Here is a 21,401-nt window from a genome sequence, read left to right as displayed (position 1 = left end):
CCTGATTGTGTAAAAGAGAATAAGTACCCTTTGGTTTGGTCTATACTATCTATAGCTAGAAAAACAATCACTAAGAATTGGAAATCTAGTACAGCACCTACATTTTTGGAATTTAAAAATATACTCCTTGAAACGTGTAATTTGGAAATGTTAACTATTAAATATAGATCATCTAGGAATACTACATCATATAATTCATGGAATATCATCTATGAACTTCTAGAAAAATAGTTTATTAATTTATGTAAACAGATGATTTTTATTAATCCTACAGCTACATTAAGAAATTTTTTTGCATGATGAACGTCTTTGTACATAGTTTAGTTACATTGGTTTATATATTAGAAAGTTTGTTTTTTTAATTTCTTGTTTTTTAACTTTAAAGAAAAAAATATTATAATTTCATGGAAATATTTGTTCATTTTAATAATTATTTAATAAAATTCTTTGGAAAAAAAAATCTTCTTGATGCAGAAGTAATGACTTCACCTTCAAAACCAGTAAATACAGACATGAGACTTGCCAAAAGGACATAGATTATGATTACAATATAATTTATTGCATTTTATATATATATACATATATATATATATATATATATATATATATATATAAACACCATTGTTAAATATCTAAAAACAATGGTAGACAATAATTTAAACTTTAAACACTATGTATTATATCTACCAAAATCAGAAAAGCACATTGTGTAGCTCATCAACATCTGAAATCCATGAATAATTACTCTGGGGAGAGCAGTGTAACACTTTATACCTTACTGATATGACCCTTTCTTCAGTACAATATTATATTTGGTAGCCTTCGATTATATAGCTGGAGGAAAACCAGCCTCTATGCCTTTGGATACCCAGGCTACCCATATCTCACAGATAGGACAGGTTAATGAGGCCACCAGCAAATGGGGAAATTTGCTAGCCCCAGAAGACAGATGCCTCTCATGGGCAGAGAGGTCCACACAGAGTTACATAATGGCACTTGATGGAGATATGACTACTACCATCCCCTTAAGGCTGTTGTGCCCCTCGTTGCAACCCAGTGTATGTGCAGGACACTGTGGAGGTACAGACTGATAGCACCACAGCCAAGGTAGAGTTAGTGAGAGTGATGTAAGGTGTGCATGATGACCTATAGGAGTGCATGTCTCATATGTGTTATTGCTTGTCTAGACTCAGCCACTTAATAGAATGTGCAATGTCTTCTCTGGGCTCCCAGCTGGGGTGAGGGGTAATCCACAGAGCCAGTCAACTGCTACATCCACAAATGGTAGCCAATGCATTCATGGTTGACCAAGATCCTGCTAATGCAGTGCTAGCACATCCACAGCAATATCTGCTGCAGGGTTGTCTACTCTCAGGTGTGCTTGTCCCAGTGGTTGTGACCATCACCACAGTGCCACATATCGCAGCAGACAACACTCAAGGCAATGCAGTACACCAGCATATAACCAGGATCATGATACCTCCAGTAAAACTCCTGGTAGAACCTGCTGTTATGGGAGAGGGTGTGCAGGAGATGTTGAACCCTCTGTCATGCATGCCCTGGACTTGTCCAGTCAACCGAGCCACGGTGTTGCAACTTCTGCTGAGGCTGTGTCCCTGCAGACCTGCACTCATATCACTTCAGCACAGCACATCACACATCTCCATCAATACCAGCCTTTCTCAACAATCAATATAATAAAGACCCCCTTGACCTAGTACTGCTATTTCACAGAAAAGCACATTTTACTTTCATACAATTGATGATACATGTGCTCTGCTTCCTGTATATTGCTACTTGAGTTGCCTTTGTCTGATGCACAGCATAGTTAGCCTGCATGTATCACTCATATACTATGTTCTTAAGTTATGTACAAACTGCTGCCTCTTTCCCAGTGCAATGACATACTGTGTCTATCTCCATATGGCATGATCATCCCTTGTTGGCAGCTCCTCCACCAACTCCTTGTCTGACCAAGCCTCCATTGCCTAGTGTGCTGGGGACTGCTGCTACAACAAGTACCAAATCCACTGTAACGGATTCCTAGGTGTGATATTAAGTAACACTGCACACAGTGATACTTGTATTCCACATGTGCAGGGGTCACATATTGTAGATACAGCTCAAAGGCTTTGCCATAAGTAGGAGTCATGAAAACTGCCTGGGTAGCCTGCATGCACATTGTAGATGATACTCTGCACATTACAATCCACCTTGCAGTTGTGGTTCACATGTCTGCTTCCCAATTCACCAAGTGGGTTCTTTATTTGAATGAAGGCACAGACTATGGCCTGGAAAATGGACTATATCATAAAATTCCCACATGGCATTGGCTATCTCCTCTATGGCATGTGGGAACCACATCTACTCCCCCTTATGATGAAGCATGGTATTGAGAAACTAATGGCGTATTCTTAAGTCAGATGCCTAAAATACCCTCACTGTGTCAGCAGTAGGTTACTGAGAGGCCCCTGCAAATGGGGAAATGTGCTAGCCCCAGAAGACAGATGCTTCTCATGGGCAGAGAGGTCCATACAGGGGTTACATAATGGCAGTTGATGCATACTATTGTATCTACTTTGATAGATGCTCCATGACTCACATTTGGCTGCAGATAAGGCTGACACATGCCCACAGATCCTTGAATGAGTCCCTATCTACACAGTACTAGCCCACAATGCCAGTGATATGGAGTCAATGAAATGTTAATCATTGTTGAATGACCCAACAGCAACAGGGTGACACTGCACACCATCAGGCTTGGCAGTAGCAATAAGGGGCTCTTGCAGATGCACATTTAGTAATGCTGTGGCATTACTAAGTGATCCATGCAATCTTAACATGAGCATTCAGCTGGGTTCAAATACACAATGGGTGTAGCACTGTTTTATGGCATTCATATATTTCCTAAATCACCCTGTCATCTTATTTTGCCTCATTAGCATACAGAGGCTCATTTTAATAACGGTCCTCATTACCATGCAATTATATGGCCATTAGGATATATTATGCTGAATCACACTGCATGGCATGGCTGCATCGTGGAGGGTTTTTTTCTGAATCACACACATCCTTCACAAGATTGTACATATTAGAAACAATATAAAATGGGTTATCTAAAATTTGCATCTTATGTGAATTGATTTTATTCTTTTACTTGATTTAAAACAGTAGCCAAATGTGCAACAGCAGGCAACAAGTGGTCATGCCATTGTGCCTTTACTGGCATCCCCATTTCATTGACACATGAAGGAGAAAGTAGAGGTGTCACTCATGGGAGGGTGAGCACATGCTGTGGCTTTACCAGTAAGAAAACAGCAAATCACAGTAGCTCTTGTGTGTGTATAACTCAGTAGTTATGACTTACACACGTTCTTTCTATTGTCTTGAAATAGTGAACTGTCTGTAAGTCTGCATTATTCTTTCCATGTTTTGCACTCAACAGAAGAAGACAACAGAGTCATGAACAAACAAAGTTGTCTGGATGCCAAGGCTGGTGACCACTTCACTGTCCAAGAGCATGAGTATGAATATGTAACTGTTGCTACATAATGCTTTCTGCCATCTTGTATAGTTTAGAACAAATTGTTGAAACTGCTAACTTCAAGGCATGCAGAAAAAGGCCCCGGCTATAACCCAGGTTACCCAAGATTCATTAACAAACCAGATGCTTAAGTAGCCTCTAGGGTAAGGTGAGAATGAGGTGCTGATGCTGGCTTGCCTATCCCATGGAGGGGGCAGTCTGGTTTACTGTAATGAAATCTATGGGAGAAATGGAAGCAGGGTATGCTGCATTGTGAGCCAGGTTCATGAGCATAGTTCCTACCAACAGTAGACTTCCAAGGTAAACTTGTGGGATCAAGTATGCATTAAAGGAACACATAGTAGGCCCTCCCTGTCACATAACTGTACATCAACTACAGGGCAGTGCTGTTAGGACTAAGTAAAAGTCCTCCCCTTACAGACTGGATATCTTGCATTATCAAGTATTTCTTTGGACTGAGAACAGTTAAGGTCTGTTCTTAAAAGCAGACATTCCAAGATGGGGGGAATGAAGCCAGACTCAGAGGCCATTGAGACAAGGGTATCCATGGTGAAATGAGAAGGTATCTATTTGATGGAAAATGGGTGACCAAATCACCCTTCATGACTGCCTAGATGACACCAACCATGAAGCTCTCACCCTAGATACCACACTATTTGAGTTGGGGGGGGGTCATCCTACAGGTTGATGTGTAGTATAAATGTCTGTCAATCACTGTAGGAACAAATAATTGAATACTTGATTGAGGCTTGATCACCATCAGGAATAACAGGGAAAAAGTATTTAAAAAATGTATTTTGAATAGCATTTGTCAAAATTATGTTAAGCAACCTCATTTCATCTATGTTTGGTTAGTCAAATATTGTTAGCATTTGATAGGTGGCAAATTCTACTTAGTGGCACTGTGTATCCATGAGGCAAGCATTCTATATGTGGACATCTAATGATGCAGTGTTGTGTTCTGTCTGAGTACTGTCAGGTAGTGTTATGTCTAGTAATTAATGTATGTGTTTGACTTCCTAATGAAGTTGATATGTGTTTCTGTTTGACTCATAAAACAGCAACCATAAAATGTCAAAAATATTCAAATGTGAAGTTCATTCAAAGGAATAAAACAAAAACAAAAGCAGTTTTGAAGCTGGGCAAGCCCCCTGCACCTTCAACATGTTGGGGGGGGGGGTACCCATCACATCCCCTGCTATTTATATACAGCCCACCTGTAAGATCACAGCAGAAAAATAAAAATCCATAAGATAGTGTGGTCTTGATCGTTACTGTGAAAACCTACAAATCACACAGATGATCATTAATGCAGCAATCTTAAGACTGGAGTTAGAATAATACTGTAGTGCATGCAGAACTGCAGTTATGTTTTAAAACTGGGAAAAATACATGCTTGTTAAGCACTTTTCTGATGTCAGAAAGGTGCTTAACAAACTACTGGTATGCATCTCAGAGATCTGCTAAGAATCTAATCTTGTGTTACAGTACAGCAAACATTGCCAACCACTGCAGAACACCCAAGAACTAGTACTGTTTGAAAAGATTTTAGACACTTTATTTTGCCACACTTTTAAACAAAACAACTATGATTCATAAATAGGCCTGGCTGCAAGTGGTAAGCATTGGGAAAAAGGGCCTATTAGCATGATAGCAAAAAAGAAGAGATTCAGAGACACGTTAGCCTCAATGAGGAAAGATCTAATTATCAGCTGATTTGCATTTCTCTGAATTATTTGGTGATTACTACAAGTGCTAACAGGATCTTACCTAGTACTCTTGTGGTAATCACCTCTGGTGGCTGATACATTGTTTTACCAGGGGCACTCCCCATTCATTCCCCTATGCACACACATGCACACATCCAAGTATGCACACACCCACACACAGGCATGCACGTACACACTCATACAAACACACCCATACACACACATACGTGCTTCCATGACCAATATATAACCGAATATGAAGTTATGAAAAAACATTAGTTATTATTGGTTTTACATGCTTTAAGTTGTTGGAATAAGGCACTGCTTTTATTGTCCAGCATTCAGAAAATGGGAATACATAATGAGAACTTATATTCCTGGGTTGGGTTCCCATTGTGTTTTTGAGACCTGATGGAACAAGTCCCTAAACACCAAGGAATTAAGTTCATTTGGGAGAAATATATACTAAGTCAGAAAATTCTACTTTCTTTGTGGTACTGTGATCCCAGTGTACCTCTTCCCACATTGGGGGTGTAGTAGAAATTTCTCCTGAAAAAAAAACAAACACTTTTACTGGGTATCAGTGAATTTCACATACCACTGTTGTAACTGCAGGATCACGCTTAGTTATTCAGAATTTTAAGACTCTCATTTTCAAGTCTTAAACTTCAAATTGGGTGCCCTTATACTCATGTCATAAGTCCCAGGGCAATTTTGTATCCAGTTCCTCTAGATGGGGTATATGCAAGTTGTACAATACGGTGCTGTGTGGACATGGTTCCATGTGTTACACAATGACTGCAATTCATGCCTCATGCAAAGCATGCCCCATGATGAAAATCCTGTCTTCATACTTATGAAATATAGGAGGATATGTTGTTGAGCAAATACCAGTTTGTCTGCTTCAAAATGATACCTCAGTATCTATAATGTTTAGAAGGAGTTGCATAGCCAGATTTGTTTTTTCCATTCAGTAAAATACTCTGTTGCTTGAGGATTGGTCCACAGCTTATGATGAGCTTTGTTATACCACATTTCAGGTGTTACACCAATGGCACACATTTAAATGATGTATATAATGATTCAAGTTTTTCACAGCTGCATCTGTAGGTGCCAGATTTCACTGGCTGAAAATGCACTTGATGGAGGGCATGTGAGCCAACACATCTCCATAATATCATATATCATTTTTTTTAATCTCCCTCCCTGAAGGTTGGGGCCAATGAGGAGATTAAGGATGCTGGTGCAGCATCATACCCCTGCCAGGGATATGCCCTAACCCCCTCCCATCTTCTGGCAGTCTTGTAAGCTCTGCAATTGCTGCCTAAGGGTGGTGCATGCATGCTTCTGCTCATGCGCAACCATGATAACCCAAGCATTACACAGTTTGCAGCATGGAGAGAGTGTCCAGGCAGCATTACTTCCTCTTGATGGGTAATCCATTGTCAGCTGTTCACTCCCATCATCCTGCCTCTCAAGTATCTCTAGCACCCATGTTGCTAGTTGAACATGGGTCAGCTGGGACACAGTAAGGGGTTTATCCCTCTGCACCACAGGGCCAAACCTGTACCATGTATAATGTTGATTCACATTAGTGTAGTATACATTATACAACAAAGTGGTTAAGTTATAATATTGTCCATCTAGCTACAGCCATTAGGCATTTGCACATCAGTTGTAGTGAATGGTCAACAATGTAATTTCTTTCTACATGTGTCCAGTGCAGAGCATCTGGATGGTATACCTATAACGCTTCATGGTGGTATTAAGATCACATCTGCTGAGGTTCTGAATATTTTTTCTACATCGTTATTCATTTTTAATACCAAACGTTCATTTCACATATTCCCATTCCACAGCAGTAAGCACGACATTTTATAATGTACATAACCATCTCAAAATTTTCTACTATTAAACTCCCTTTCAGTCCCCTGGAAGCATTAGGAATACCCTCCTTTGCCAAATACCCCCCATCAACCCCTCCCATGCCCTAGTTGCTGATTGCATTGCTTGGTTACCTCTTTCTATTCTTTCCTCGTTTTTGCCCTTTTATTTATCACACCTAATGTCCTCTTTTTCTTGTCCTCTGGTTGACTTTCTTGCCATCTCAAAGCCATTTACTCCATTGGCTGCATCCTACCTGATCCAAGCCAAACTTTGGACAACTACATCTTCAGCTCTCGAGGTCCTAAATATGATGCTGTTGTGTATATCATTGTTATACTGTGTTGTGTGCCTGTACTACAGGTTATATTTTCTTGCAGGGCAGCAGGATTTGGAACATTGCCAGAGGGGCACATTTGAGGTCATGTTGATGGATTACTAATATACTGTGATAGCCTTCATTTCCAATAGAATACAAATATTTGTACATGGTTGCATTCTGTAGAGTCCCACATACTATTATATGCTGGGGGGGATACTTCTGCAGTAATATATGCATGTATGTGCTATTTCCTGATACTGTTTTTTTTTATTTCCTGTTTAGACAGAGGATTAGCAGTAATGACTGCCCACATGTTTTCAGATAAATGGACGAAAAGAAAGAGATAGCAGTCCAAACAAGTATGTGACCATGTGGAGGGAAGTCTGAGACTCTCTTCACTAGCTGGAATAGAAGGAAGAGCTTACCAGGGAAGTTGTGGAACAGATATAACAGTAAGAGGGTCTAGATAAGGCCATAATACATGTCACTGCAGACATGAATAGCCTCCTTGGAAACTTGGTGCCCTCCTCAGCGCCTTTGAAAATAAATTCACCCAGCATCCCACACAGTGATCAGATTAGTCCTGTGAGGTCATAGTGCTGTAAAATCCTGCACATATGCAGTTATTCTTATGGATTTTGAGAGGTTGCATTTACATTCATGCAACTCTACTTCAAAAAGACAAAAAAATATACATGTAGCCTATGGGATCCAAGTTGATGGTGGTGACCTGTACTGAGATCAAGTATGTCTGTAGATAGCAACCCCTATGAACACATTAACATCAGCCACACAATGAAGTACTAGTTGGCTGATTGCAGCAGTGTGTATATGTACAAAGTCTGAGGCTGCTTCACATCAAGGGTGATTCTTTTACTCCTGAGGCTGTTTGAAGCCAGAATTTGTAAGTATAAATTATGTGACTTTCTGTGGCACAGTGCCATAATATGGAGTGCAGATATAATCCTCTGCAAAAACACTTTGATTAGTTTTGTTGAATATTTAGAATGTGTTTGGTTTACAATGCTTCCATCAACGAACACTCCATCAGCAGGAGTGCTGTCAGGGGACTGATGTGAATCTGACTTCCCTACCTCACGTGATGCTCTATTCCATACAGGAACCATCCCTTCAGATATTTTAACAGCAGGTAGACATGATGGCTGAGAACATCACTAAAGCCACCAGAGGCACAACCATAAGCCATCCCTTACATTGTGCAGTACACACATTAACCATTGCCACTTTTTATACTGAGGGTAGACGGAATATGTGAATTTAACACATAAACAACTGGCTTAAATGAAACCAAAGTGAAACTTTACTATGCATTACCATGCCAAGGGGATTCCTGATAAAAATGAACCAAGCCTCTGTGCTTTTCCATAATTTAATGACTTCTAGGCATTAACTATTGAACACAAATACTTTATAGCACAAAAATGTACTTTTGAGTTTGGGAATCTGCCCTATGACATAAGCACTGAATCGCCCCTCAGATATTTGCCCCTTATGAAATTCTGGCTTACAACTAATTTTAATTGCTTTCAGATCTGATTGGATGAATGATTAAACTTTGTTTATACTCATATGGTTTACTGGAAATCAGAATCATGTGAAAAGCTGGAAGCCGAGGCATGAGTATATTGACAAGATTTTAACTTCCCTGTTGATTTTTGGTGTTTTATAGTGTCAGTCGGCTTAAGTATGTAAATCAGTGTACACTCAATACAAACAAAATGCTTGACTTCCAAATGTGTTCGACAGTTTACTGATATATCCTTCAAGATGCTTAATGCCTTTTACATACTCTCTCTGTGTATATATATATATGTATATATATATATATATGTATATATCTATATCTATATATATATATATCTATATATATATATATATATATATATATATATATATATATATATATAGATATAGATAGATACACACACACACACACACACACACACACACACACACACACACACACACACACACACACACACACACACACACACTGCATTAACAAGTTTAGTTATTCACCAGTGTCATTACAGTGTAGAATTTCATAGCTCTTTATATCTTAATGAAGTCATGAATGTGTAATGTGTGAATTACATGTGCTAATACTAGCTGTTTGACAAACTATTTGAGAACAGCACAGCAATCTTTAAGATACACCATAAGAAATTATGTTTGAGAGGTAAGATGTATCAGCTTTATGGCTTTATTGCATTATCCAAAAATACATCATATGCCTTGTATTTATTTATTACATCTTCCAGTTGACAGCATGCAGCTCTGGTTCCATCTTCCAATGATATTTGTGAGTAAATACATAAGGACCATCCATGCTTTGACAGTGTATGACAAAATGCGGTGCAGTGTATATAAGGACCATCCATGCTTGGACAGTGTTTGACAAAACGCAGTGCAGTGCATATAAGGATCACCCATGCCTTGACAATATATGACAAAATGTAATGCAGCGTACATAAGGTCCATCACAGTAATGTGGTCCCTGCCATATTGTCACTGAATACAAGGATGGATTGGTTCTCTGTTTCTCTACTGACATGGCTGGTGCACTGTATCTTTAGGACATTATTATTTTGGGCCCAGTTGATTATGTTAGTCTAAACCTTTCCTTTGTTTTGAATAATCTTTGGTTGCAATTGCAGAGCTTTCTAGAACTTCCAGTTTTCTAGCCATATAGTGCTGTTCCCATTGCTTTTTTCACCACTCCAAATATGTACTGATATTGTTTTGCATTATTTTGCAGCACATTATCACTTTTTGGACAATTGCACTGACTTTTAGTTTCCTGTCTTAACAACCATTTCAGATTTCCATACATCTGTGCACATTACTTATTCCAAGAAGGCATATATAAAGATATTTAAATACACACACACACACACACACACACACACACACACACACACACACACACACACACACACACACACACACACACACACACACACACACACACACACAAATATATATTGTTTCTTAGCTTATATACAGCATCTACGGTTGTCCACATATCTGCTAACTATATCACATGGCCTCATATCTATCTTCATTTTGTGGTGACACTTGCCTTCTGTTGTCTGTGCATCTGACTCATACCCCATTGCAGCATGTGCAGAGTTTTTATTTATTTATTTCCATTTGTTTACTGGGAGTGTCCGACTGGGCTGAAATGGCCCGTTTTCAGTGAAGGCTCAGGGAGAAAAGCTCAACAACAAAACATATACAACAAAGTTCTGCATGTAGCATGTCCTATACATATTTAGCCATTGCTGTGCATGATATATATCACACACTGTTGTTTATGATTTAGTCAGTGGCTCTGATGAGTTCATGGTAATTTCCTGTGGACCATTCCTGAATCATGCATTGATAGACTTGAGAGCTATTGTCTTCCCTACATTAGGTTTAATGTTTAGGGTGAACATGCCTCTAAATCTAACCTCTGTTGATTAAAATAGTTTCTCATCTTGATAATATTTTGAACCCATAGATGTATTCTGTGACTTACTTTTGATTACAATATGCATTGCATTAATGTTTATATCTCGGTATTTCAGTATGTCTAGCCATCCATCTATGTATCTATCTTCATAAAACTTGTCCACAATTATAAAACATTAGTCATGTATTAATTCTTTCCTTGACAGATTCTACTTGAGATATTAACCATTCATTGACATCACCAATGAATTTCTCACAGGCTACTTTTTGCTGCAGTTGTGCTCCAGACAATCAGCATGGTGATATAGTGCCTTCCTATTTGTTAGCATGTATTATACATACAGAGTACATACATAGTATGGTATCTTATTTGCCTACTCATATTTCCATCTCAGTAGACTGCAGAAGATGATATACCATGTATCTACAATGTTGGTTCCCTTTCTTGTTCTCACCATATCCAAACATCCTCTCACTTTCTGTACTGTATTTTACATTTATGAATGCTCTATGACACCTGTCATGTCCTTGATCATGACCAAGGTTTTTTCTTCCCCTTATCATGCTCATTTGTCTGTCTCAGTGTAGAAATCTATCACTTGCACAAAACTTCCAACCTGAATATCAGTGAAGAATATGCCAGCCAGAACTAGTTTCAGTTTTTCCCCCAAAATAACTGGCTGCTGCCAAGAGTGTGCAATTAGTTCTGTGATACAAACACTGAGTATAAAATGATCAGCTTGGTATGCCTTCCACTGTGGGATATAATTAAATACATATGCCCACCTTAAATCATCACTATAATAGTTTTACTGATGATAGATGACGAATGCCTTAAATTACTGCTATTTATTATATTTTATATGGAAAACTATGAGAATGCCATGTAGTGTTGGAATTAGGACAGGTGATGAGTCCTGTTGTGATTATAAACATTGTTATTTATATTCAACATGTGTTTCTAAATGTTTCGTGTCAATATATTGCTAGCATTTTCTTTAAATATGCTTACGAAACCAGTCTAATGACACTACAGAAAAAGAATGACTTCATTAAGATGTTTTTTCTTGGTTTTGTAAAAATACTTATTTTAAAGATTAATAGAACAATAACTGATTAATTTACTAATGAGTTGTAAGGTTGGCAGTTGTTTCTTACCATGGTGCACCAGACAGAGACCAAACAGTTGTTTTACTTTATTGACCCAGCGTGGATGAGGAACAAGATCATTATCTGTAGCACTGGCAGCAATTGCTTGCTCAAGGTCTACTAGTGATGTCTGATTTACTCCAAAAGGATCATACATTCCGCCAAAGACATCTTTAACAATTTTGTTGAAAATAAAAAGATCCTACAAAAATATAGCAAGCAACAGATTATCAGATCTCACGAATGGTGCTTTCAAAGATCATTTAACAATGGAAACAGAAAATATAAACATTTATACTAGCAGCACTTTCATGTTCAACAAATTGTTAACATGTCTACTGTACAAGTTGCATAAAACACAACATCTTGCATTTACTTATTTCACAAAAATAGCTGTTTTCATTTTCCTGTCTTTCTACGAAAAGTAATCATTCATAAAGACTAGTGTATAAAGTCACATGGTAGATAGTAGTTACAATCTTATGGTTTGACCTGGAAGACTGAGTTGAACCAAGAAAGATTTTTTTTCAAAGTCTGAATAATTGAAACAGTGAAGTTTGACTTCAACAAATTGAATGAGTTAAGTGAGAAATGCTAGAAATTTTAAAAATGAAGTTCTTTCATGAGCATGCAAGCTGAAGCCATCATCTTCAAAGAACAGTGTGTAGATTAGAGGATGCCACACTCTGAAAGTGTGCAGCTCTCTGTAATGTGTCTTGGATGCTGCCAAAGAGACTACTCATTTCTTACCCCATAGACAGGTTTCATCTGCCACTCAGCTGTCATAATCTTAACCACAACACTAAATACAATCCATAACAACTACTCAGTTCTAAACATACCCTAAATCTTGCCATAATTGTAACTGTACAAGCACTAATGTTTAGTGCAAGGGTTAAACTTGAGTTTGAGGATTTAGTACAGTCAGAGTGGGGATGCTAGCTTAAACGTGCCCTGTGAGTGATGGTTCAGGATTAGTTTAGTTGTATATGTAACCGCATTCCTTAAGTTATACAGCTAGGAGGAAGGTTAGGAGTAAGGTTGCAGTTATCTGGGGTCTATATTATATAGACGAAACTTCAAAATCTCCAACACTCATATGAGAGGCAATGCAGGAAATCAAAATCCATATTGTGGGGGGCTGCGCCCCCCCCCACTAAATATATATTCCAACTCTGAAATTGTACTACAGTGAAGAAAGGGTAAATTGTCCAATCTTCACTGTACTGCGATCTCACAATAGTGATTACGAAGAGCGGCATTTTAGACTTCTAAGTCGTCTGAGATTTTTATTTTTCTTCAGTCTAATAGGGAACTGTTATCTGGAGTCTTAGATGTGACATAATTCAGTCACACTCATTCTGAATCAACTTAAATGCAGTCTTCAAAGATATGATTATGGTAAGTATTAAGGCTAGAGCTGGAGTCAGAGTTATGGGATTCTAATGGGTGGGTTACTTTGGGGCACTTTAATAGTGAAAATACAGACTTATTTCAGGCATAAATCTATTCATCTAATTAATAGCCCAGCTATAGCCTTCAAACATACAGGTAAATTAATAATCACCTGGATTTAGGATTATCTGGACTCTGAGGGCGGACAGGTCTCAGGGAAGTAGTACTAGCAAAGCTTCAGACATATTTCCAGCATATTCCTAATGAACAGCCTATACTTAATCTTTGGAGTTAGGTTAATTTGAGGAGCAGTACAACTGTTAAGATTATCTGGGTTCTTAGGGGATATGTTGATCAAAGAGTGTCAGGGTCCATGCATCTGCAGGCTAATTTCAGTAATATATGTAACCAAAAGCTTAATCAGTGGCCTGTACCTTATTTTTCAGATTATGACTAGGTCTGTGGTAAGGGGTGCCTGGAATGCCTGGGATGCTTTCAAATTAGGGAGGCAGCAGTAGTTAAAACACAGGCTTCTTTCAGGCATATCCCTATTCAACAGCTTAACCCTAAGCCTCAAAGTTTTGATTAGGGTTAGGGGTACACCTTTTTGGGTTCCATGGTACTTTTCTACTTAATCATCTACTGATTGGCTCTCTGCTAGAGCTTCAGCTTCCTCGCACCACCACCTGCTGGGAGGGAATGGTACTGAAACTGCCATGCTTCTTGATGTTGGACTTATCTGGGTTCTGAGGGCTGGGTTTATCCTACAGAAGACAATACGAAATGATCTTCAGACTTACTTTAGATTTATCACTAATCAATAGCCTAATTCTTGTCATCAAAGTTCTAGTTATGGTTAGAATCAGGCCTGAGGCCAGTGTCATTTTGTTATTCAAAAGACTGGTTTTTGAGCTACATTTGTTTGCTTTCATGTTTGCAACCAAATAATTTTTCACTGGAAAATTGCACACTTTCAGATAGTTTCACATTATACAGGAAAAGTATATGAAGTGTGTAAAGGGGCATAGCTTCAAGAGAGTTACTTTACTTATCCCCTAAGGCAACAGTCCCTTCAGACTTACAATAATAAAGTATTAGCTGTGGGAACCCAGCTCTGTATTGGTTATCTAGCTTTCTGTGTTAAGTTATCTCATTGTTGTTAGACTTGACTATTCAAATTACCATAACCATGATTTGTACTACCAGCTTGCGAGTAGATGCATTATGCACAGTTATTATTAGGTTCTATGGGGACTTTGTGGGACAAGTAGATCTTAGGAGAGAAGCATGAATGAAGCTGCATACTGTTGTAGGTGCATCCCTAATCAAGTACCTAACTCTAGATTTGCAGTAAGGATTAAAACTTGGTTTTACGGATAATGCTGAGGTTAAGTTTTTCTGGATTCTGAGGGCTGACGTATCCCTATAGAGGCTATGTAAATGAAGAAGTAGGCTGGTTTCTGATACATCCCTGATTAGTAAACTCTTTTCATAGTCCACTTAGGTAAACCTACCTTGACTGTGACCCAGATGACCCAAGATCTAATAGTGACTAAGACACTGAAGGAGCTGACTGGGGAACCTGAGAATGAATGGCCAGTCCTGTCTCTCCCATCTTTGTGGGAGGTAGATGTCCCTGGTCCACTCTAAGACTAACATCTACATGAGGCTTATTTGCCATGATGACAGACAACATTTAAGATAGGTGCATGATCTGCTCTTCCAAACAGTGTATGTAATGTAGGTGGCTGCCATTATGCATGAGGATGCATGTAGATATCACTGGTTTGCTCCACTTTAGAGATTCACACACAGGATTCACCAGGGGATGGAGATAGGAGCATAGTTAGGGTTGCCACCTTTTGTTGTAGCTAAAACTGGAGTAAAGCCACATCCCTCACATCATGAGTACTGAGGCAATCTTAGGAAGGCTGTATGATTGAAGAAAAGGTTTTACTTCAGGAATATCCCTAACCAGCAGCCTAAACTAAACTGCTAAATTTACATTAGTTTTGCATCGTACTGTTGGCCAGGATTACAAGTCTCATAACTTTGGATACATTTTTCATTTCTGAAGGCCATCTTGGAACATTAACTCTGTAAATGCAGGGCTTTAAATGTTGTATTTATCCATTTGTCCAAGTTTTCCTTGAAAATGTGTAAAGATTCAGACTGGCAAAACATGTATAAATTGTGTAATAAATTATTTTCTAATTTTTGTTTTAAAACATTTTATAAAATATGTTAGATTATTATGCCCAGGTGCTTTTAGCTGATTTATATAATTCCAGGTTTAATGCCACTCTACACTCTTTAATGCCTCATGTGGCAAAATTAAAGTACATTGGTAGTATCTGCAGTGTAGGGAATACAGATCTCATTTCTTACATCTTTCTTCATATGACAGGACCTTTACATTTTATTGTCTTGGTAAACCTTCTTCAGACAGCCTTTATATGTTTGGTTTTCCTTTAATGCATATACCGAGGGGGCTACTGTATTCTAAAACCAGTCATATACAGGAATTTAATAAACTGATCATGTAGACTGCATCCCTTGTAGAGAAATGTCTGCATAACAAACTAATTTGCTCCATTGCACTATTAATTATATTATCTAAATGTTTAAAAAAGGAAAACAGTTCTCTTACTGTGGTCCACAAGTCTTTGTATTCTGACATTACACCTAAAACTGTGTCTGTCACTATAATAGGTTGTATGATAGTCGGTTTACGTTTACACTTGTAGTAAGGTTAATGATTATTTTAGATACACAAACACATTTCTGAAAGGTAATTCGTTATTAAATAAAAAGTGCATTTTGTATGAAATAAATCCATCCTTACAATGATTCACATATCTATTTATCCAAATTTTAGGAATATTTGAAAAGACCAGATTAAATAACATTGGCCAGCTCTGAGCCTTGAAGACCCCCTCATAGTGAACTGGTGATGGCAGTGATGTATAACATGGATGATGATTGATTTACTCCCCTTCTTTTAGCCAGTTTACTATCTATTATGATAAGTACATTTTATATCCATAACTGAGTCAAAGGATTATATATTGTCTAGTGGGAAAAATAGTCAAAAGCCTTTGCCAAATGCAGCTATTTTAACTTGATGATAAAATTTCATGTTTGTAAGTGTTGAATGACCCTTTTTAAAGCTATGTTGATTTAAATCTATTTTTCAAAAAAAATAATTTTGTTCTCCATAATATCTGGTACCCACTGTTCAAAATGTTCACTAAAAGTAGGTGTGAGACTAATAGGGTGTATAGTTATAATACCACTAGATTTGCCCTTCTTGAAAATAGGGATAATTCATGACTTTTTAATGAGGAAGGTAAGTCCCTGACTTAAGTAAGTTCTTAAATAGAGCAAGCAATATTGGACTCAGTTCTGATTTAAGGTTTGTTAGCATAATTGCTGGAATTTTATTGATGCCCATTAAGGTACCATTTTGCTTTTGTTAATTGCGTTGTTGATAGATTTCTGAAAGGGACTTAAATCTGTCTGTACTGGTAATTGATATGGTTCAGATGCTTTATTTGCATTCTTGCCCTCTCCAATATTTGAAAAGTGCTCAATAAATGCATTGGGTTTTAATTTAAGACTTGTCATGCCCAGATTCCTTTGTGTTAGTGTTATGTTGCTTTTGAGTGCAAGACTATATTTTGGCAAGTACTAAGAGTAAAAATGCTGGATGATTCCCGACATCAGACTTATCAACAGCCTCAGCCTGCTGCTTTCCATCAGTAAGACTTATTATGGTTAGGGCTAGGTTTAGAATTGCAGTTAGACTTAGGGCTTGGCTTAGGGTAGGAGTTAAGGTTATCTGGACTGTTAGGTCTAACTTAGTCTAATTACAGCTGTCTGAAACAAGATGCAGCCTTATATGAATCTTGCCACTAATCAACAGCTAAACTGTCAAATTTAAAGGCAGTATTATGGTTAAGACTGGTGTTAGGATTATTTGGATGCTGTTGGCTTTTATTCTTAGACAGGCATTATGTTAAGATGTGGGAATTTGTTTCTCAGGTATAGTTCTAATTAGCAACCTATTGCAAGCACTCAGTGTTATTTAAGGCTAGGAATAGGCCAGAGTTATACCTTTCTGGAACTGAAGGATTGGGTTACTTTTGCAGAGACAATGTGAGTAATGATTTAAGATTGTTTCAGGCATACCCCTAAATAACATCCTTATTCCAGTTCTCAAATGTATGGTTAAGGTTAAGGCTTGAAATAAGATTATTAGGAGGGGGCTAGGTTCATTTTGAGAAACATACCACTTATCAAGAGCCTAGATCCAGCTATAACCCACAGACTAATGCATCATGTTAGTCTGGTAGTTGACCCTAATTGGTTAAAATTGTGAGCTCCATTCTGTAGTCCTGTTTTTTTTACCTTTATTTCTACCTGCAGATTGTGTGACTCTCAGCAAGCCACTTTTCCAGACACTGTTACCCAAGTGTCCCAACAAAGGGATATGTGTCCACTGAATTTAACAAGTTAGAAATAAAATCAAAATAAAAATGCTTGAGTAGCACTTACTATTATACAATGTATGTTTGTTCAGTAAAATGAAAACGTATGACATCACGTCTGCCTTCCAATGTCATTTTGCTACAAAGTTATGGGCTAGGTTATCATCAATGCTATTTTAAAACTGGGATTATGGTTATGAGTGAGCATTCATATTATCATGATTGGTGGGAATAGTTTAATATGTGGCAAGTCTAGGAAAGCAGTGCCAGTGAAGAAGTATGTTTATTTTAGCAACACCTCTTATCAACAGACTAATCCTAGCCCTTAAAGCTGGTGAAAAACATTATGTTATAGATCACAGGATCATTGGAATTTCAAGGCAATTCAGTCTCAGAACTATTTATGCCTTGCCAGTACCCACTCTCAGTCTGTGTCCCCTTCTCCATGAGGGCTAGGCCAGTAGACCCAGGGTAAATGTGTGGTACCAATCAATCATCCTGGTCCTGTTTGAAGGATAACACTATCTTACCTGCAGGGCAGTTTATTCACTCTCTATCCTGCAGGGCAGTTTGTTTCAGAGGTGGTAAAGGAGCAGATAAACATGCAGTTTTTGGGGTCTCAGAAGTAATCTACCTCACAAGTTTGAGAGCACATACAAATGAGTCTACCAAAAAATCTAAAAAGTTTGTTTTAAATTTAGTTTTCTTTTAATGCCATGTTCCTATTTTTAGATATTCCAGTCCTAAGTGTTTAGAATAAATGTATAAAAATTATGCCATGCTGTTTTAGTCCTCACTTGAACTTTAATAGGTTAATCTCATGAAACTTAAAGGTGTAAGAAACTCAGATTTGACACATTAATAAAAAAAAATTAAACAATGGACATCTTATGTGTTAACTTTTGTTTAGAGTCTACAAAAAGGTACATACAGGCACACTTGTTTTTTATTTTTCTGAGACAAATACCAGTAAATCTAGATTATGGACCATCTGAGAATTGAAAAAGCACATGATTTTCACAGAAGTTAGTATTTTAGGTTAAAGTTTTCACCCTCAAAATTAGTGCTATTTGCCTAGACAGTTTTTTCATTTCGCATTAACAGACACACAAACATAGATGCACAAACACGCACCTTTACTTTATTTATTATTTTATTTATCCTTTGCTGACTGGTATAATCCCATGCAGCTAGTGACCCCCTTACAGGGGAGACCTTAGTATTAACGGAAATTTGGCCAGGACATTGGTGAACTTCCCCTATTCTTTGGAGCTAATAGATGGCACTAGAGGTTTCCTAAAGCAGCAAGGAACAGGCTGAAGGGTAGCAGCCACTCAACACAGAAGAGGAAAGAAAAGGAGAAAAAGAGTTTGGAAGTGCAAAGTTAGAATTTGGAGAAAAATCTGTTCAATATGGAACTTCAGGATTTTAATAACGATTCCTTTGTGGTGGATGTTGTGAAGGGGCAGCGTTCAACTATGTCCGTAGAGAAGTAAATGAGTCTGTTGAAGTGGTGCAGATAATAGATATGGCATCAGGGGGACTTGCAAATGATGTTCTTTTAAAAATAAACAAGCAGGATGATCCAGTTGACAGTGTTTCTTGGTGTGAGATGGCAAACACCTTTTTCAGAATTGCTGAGGATGGTAATGTGAAAAAGGAACCAGGAGATGTGGCAGCAGAGAATGCAGCAATTAAAACTGATGCAACTGTGAGAGAAAGTAAGAGGAAAGCGGCAACAAACTGAAAAGGTGCCTGGTTTTGTGGCAGATGATGGAGTAACTAAAACAAATACAGCAGTGAGAGAAGGCCAGAATGGAGAGTAGCAACAAAATGTAAATAAAACTGTTTTTAAAAAGAAGAGAAGACAAGTTGTAAGAACAAAAAAGCACTGTAATAGACAGATATTATGTATGGCAGAATTTGGAAACTGTTCTAGGTTTTGAAGTTCAAAAAAAAAATCAGTCTTTTATATATATTGGAATAGAAACTTTTTGTACCTTAGCATTTGAAACCGGTGGACTGATGATGAAATCTCTGGAACTATGTAACAAAACGATTGACACTTATCCATGGAGCAAGTATTTGCTTTCTGGTAGTAACTTAAATGTTTAGAGCTGATGAACTGGAAGAAGGCAATGTTAAAAAAATGCATGCAGGGTCAGTGTGAAATTGTTGATAGTTTTGTATAGTTAGAGATAAGCAAGCAATAATGCTTGACAGGGTGCGTGTTAATGTGTAATTAACACCCACTACCCCTGGAAGGGCGTTAATTACACATTAACACACATCCTGGAGAAATGGGCTCTCTGTAAAATTGTTGTTTTACTTACTTATTTCTTTTAAGTACTAGATTATTTTTTTATATATTTTTGATGTAAAATAGTTCCTCTGCCAACTGCTTCAAACTTGCTGTAGTATATGTAAATGGTGTTGGAGGAAGTATTTTACATCCAAAATATAACACTTTAAAAAATGTCCATGTATTCTAGTATATGTTTACTCCTTTTGGATTGTATGAGTAAATGAAACTTCAGAGTTTGCTGTGTATATAATTCACTATTTATTTATTTGTATTTGCTGCCCAGGTTAGTTGAACTTGGCCCATGACCTGCTTTTAAGGTAGTGATATAGTTAGTTATGTTTATTTGGTATTGGCAGCTGTGGTGGTGCAGCCATCAGCACTGTCACCTCATAGCAAGAGGTTCATAGGTTCTCGGGTTCGATTCTTGGCAGGGATGCCTTCTGTGCAGTCTGCATGTCCTCCCTGTGGTCACGTGGGTTTCCTCCAGGTGCTCCAGTTTCCTCCCACACTCCAAAGATATGTAGCAGGTGGACTGGATACTCTAAAAAAAATTGGCCCTAGGAGTGAGTGTGTGTGCGAGTGAGCTACTGTGGCAGGCCTAGCCACTCGGTGGTGTAAACCTTGGCTCGAGATGATTGTCACTGTTGAACCAGTATGGGAAGAAAGGGCATACAGCAAAAAGATGTATGCTTGAATACAGCTTGTGTAAAAATTGTCACCTTTGGATGGATTGTCAAGAGAAAAAATTAAAAATGAAAAAGAAGGTGAGACAGAAGAAAACATACACAAGGCAGAATGGCAACATTCTGAGGAGAGGGTGTACTAGGTGAAGACAAAAAATGTGGAGGAGAAAAATGTGGGAAAGCGGTGTATGCAGGTAGAGAGGTCTGGAGAACGGATCAATACTAATAAGTTTTTTTAGAAATTCTAGCCAGTGAAAAATCTGGTTTTGAGGATCAAAGATTATTTGTATGTAAACCGAGGAAAATATTCAATTAGGGAAGGTGTAAGAGTAATAAAACAAAAATTTTTAAATATTTTCTTAAATTTAAAAAGATGGAAAAAGAACAATTTTAGAGTACTTTCAGTTAATGTGAACAGTATTAAGACTGTAAGAAATGTATAG

The 21,401-nt window shown here is 37.8% G+C and overlaps 1 protein-coding gene across 1 annotated transcript in view; it reads right to left on the bottom strand.

The window, feature by feature from the left end:
• Positions 1–21,401, bottom strand: part of LOC122814238 (dynein axonemal heavy chain 5-like) — a 3,525,594-nt gene that overhangs the window by 1,843,855 nt on the left and 1,660,338 nt on the right. Inside the window, exon 56 of the mRNA XM_044086840.1 lies at positions 12,095–12,287. Within this exon, the coding sequence (XP_043942775.1) occupies positions 12,095–12,287 (193 nt within the window). The remainder of the gene's footprint in view (positions 1–12,094; positions 12,288–21,401) is intronic.

The sequence above is a fragment of the Protopterus annectens genome, chromosome 1.part1 (assembly GCF_019279795.1).
Source record: "Protopterus annectens isolate FY-2018-M chromosome 1.part1, PAN1.0, whole genome shotgun sequence".
NCBI classification, from domain to species: domain Eukaryota; kingdom Metazoa; phylum Chordata; order Ceratodontiformes; family Protopteridae; genus Protopterus; species Protopterus annectens.
This window is presented reverse-complemented; position numbering and strand designations above follow the sequence as displayed.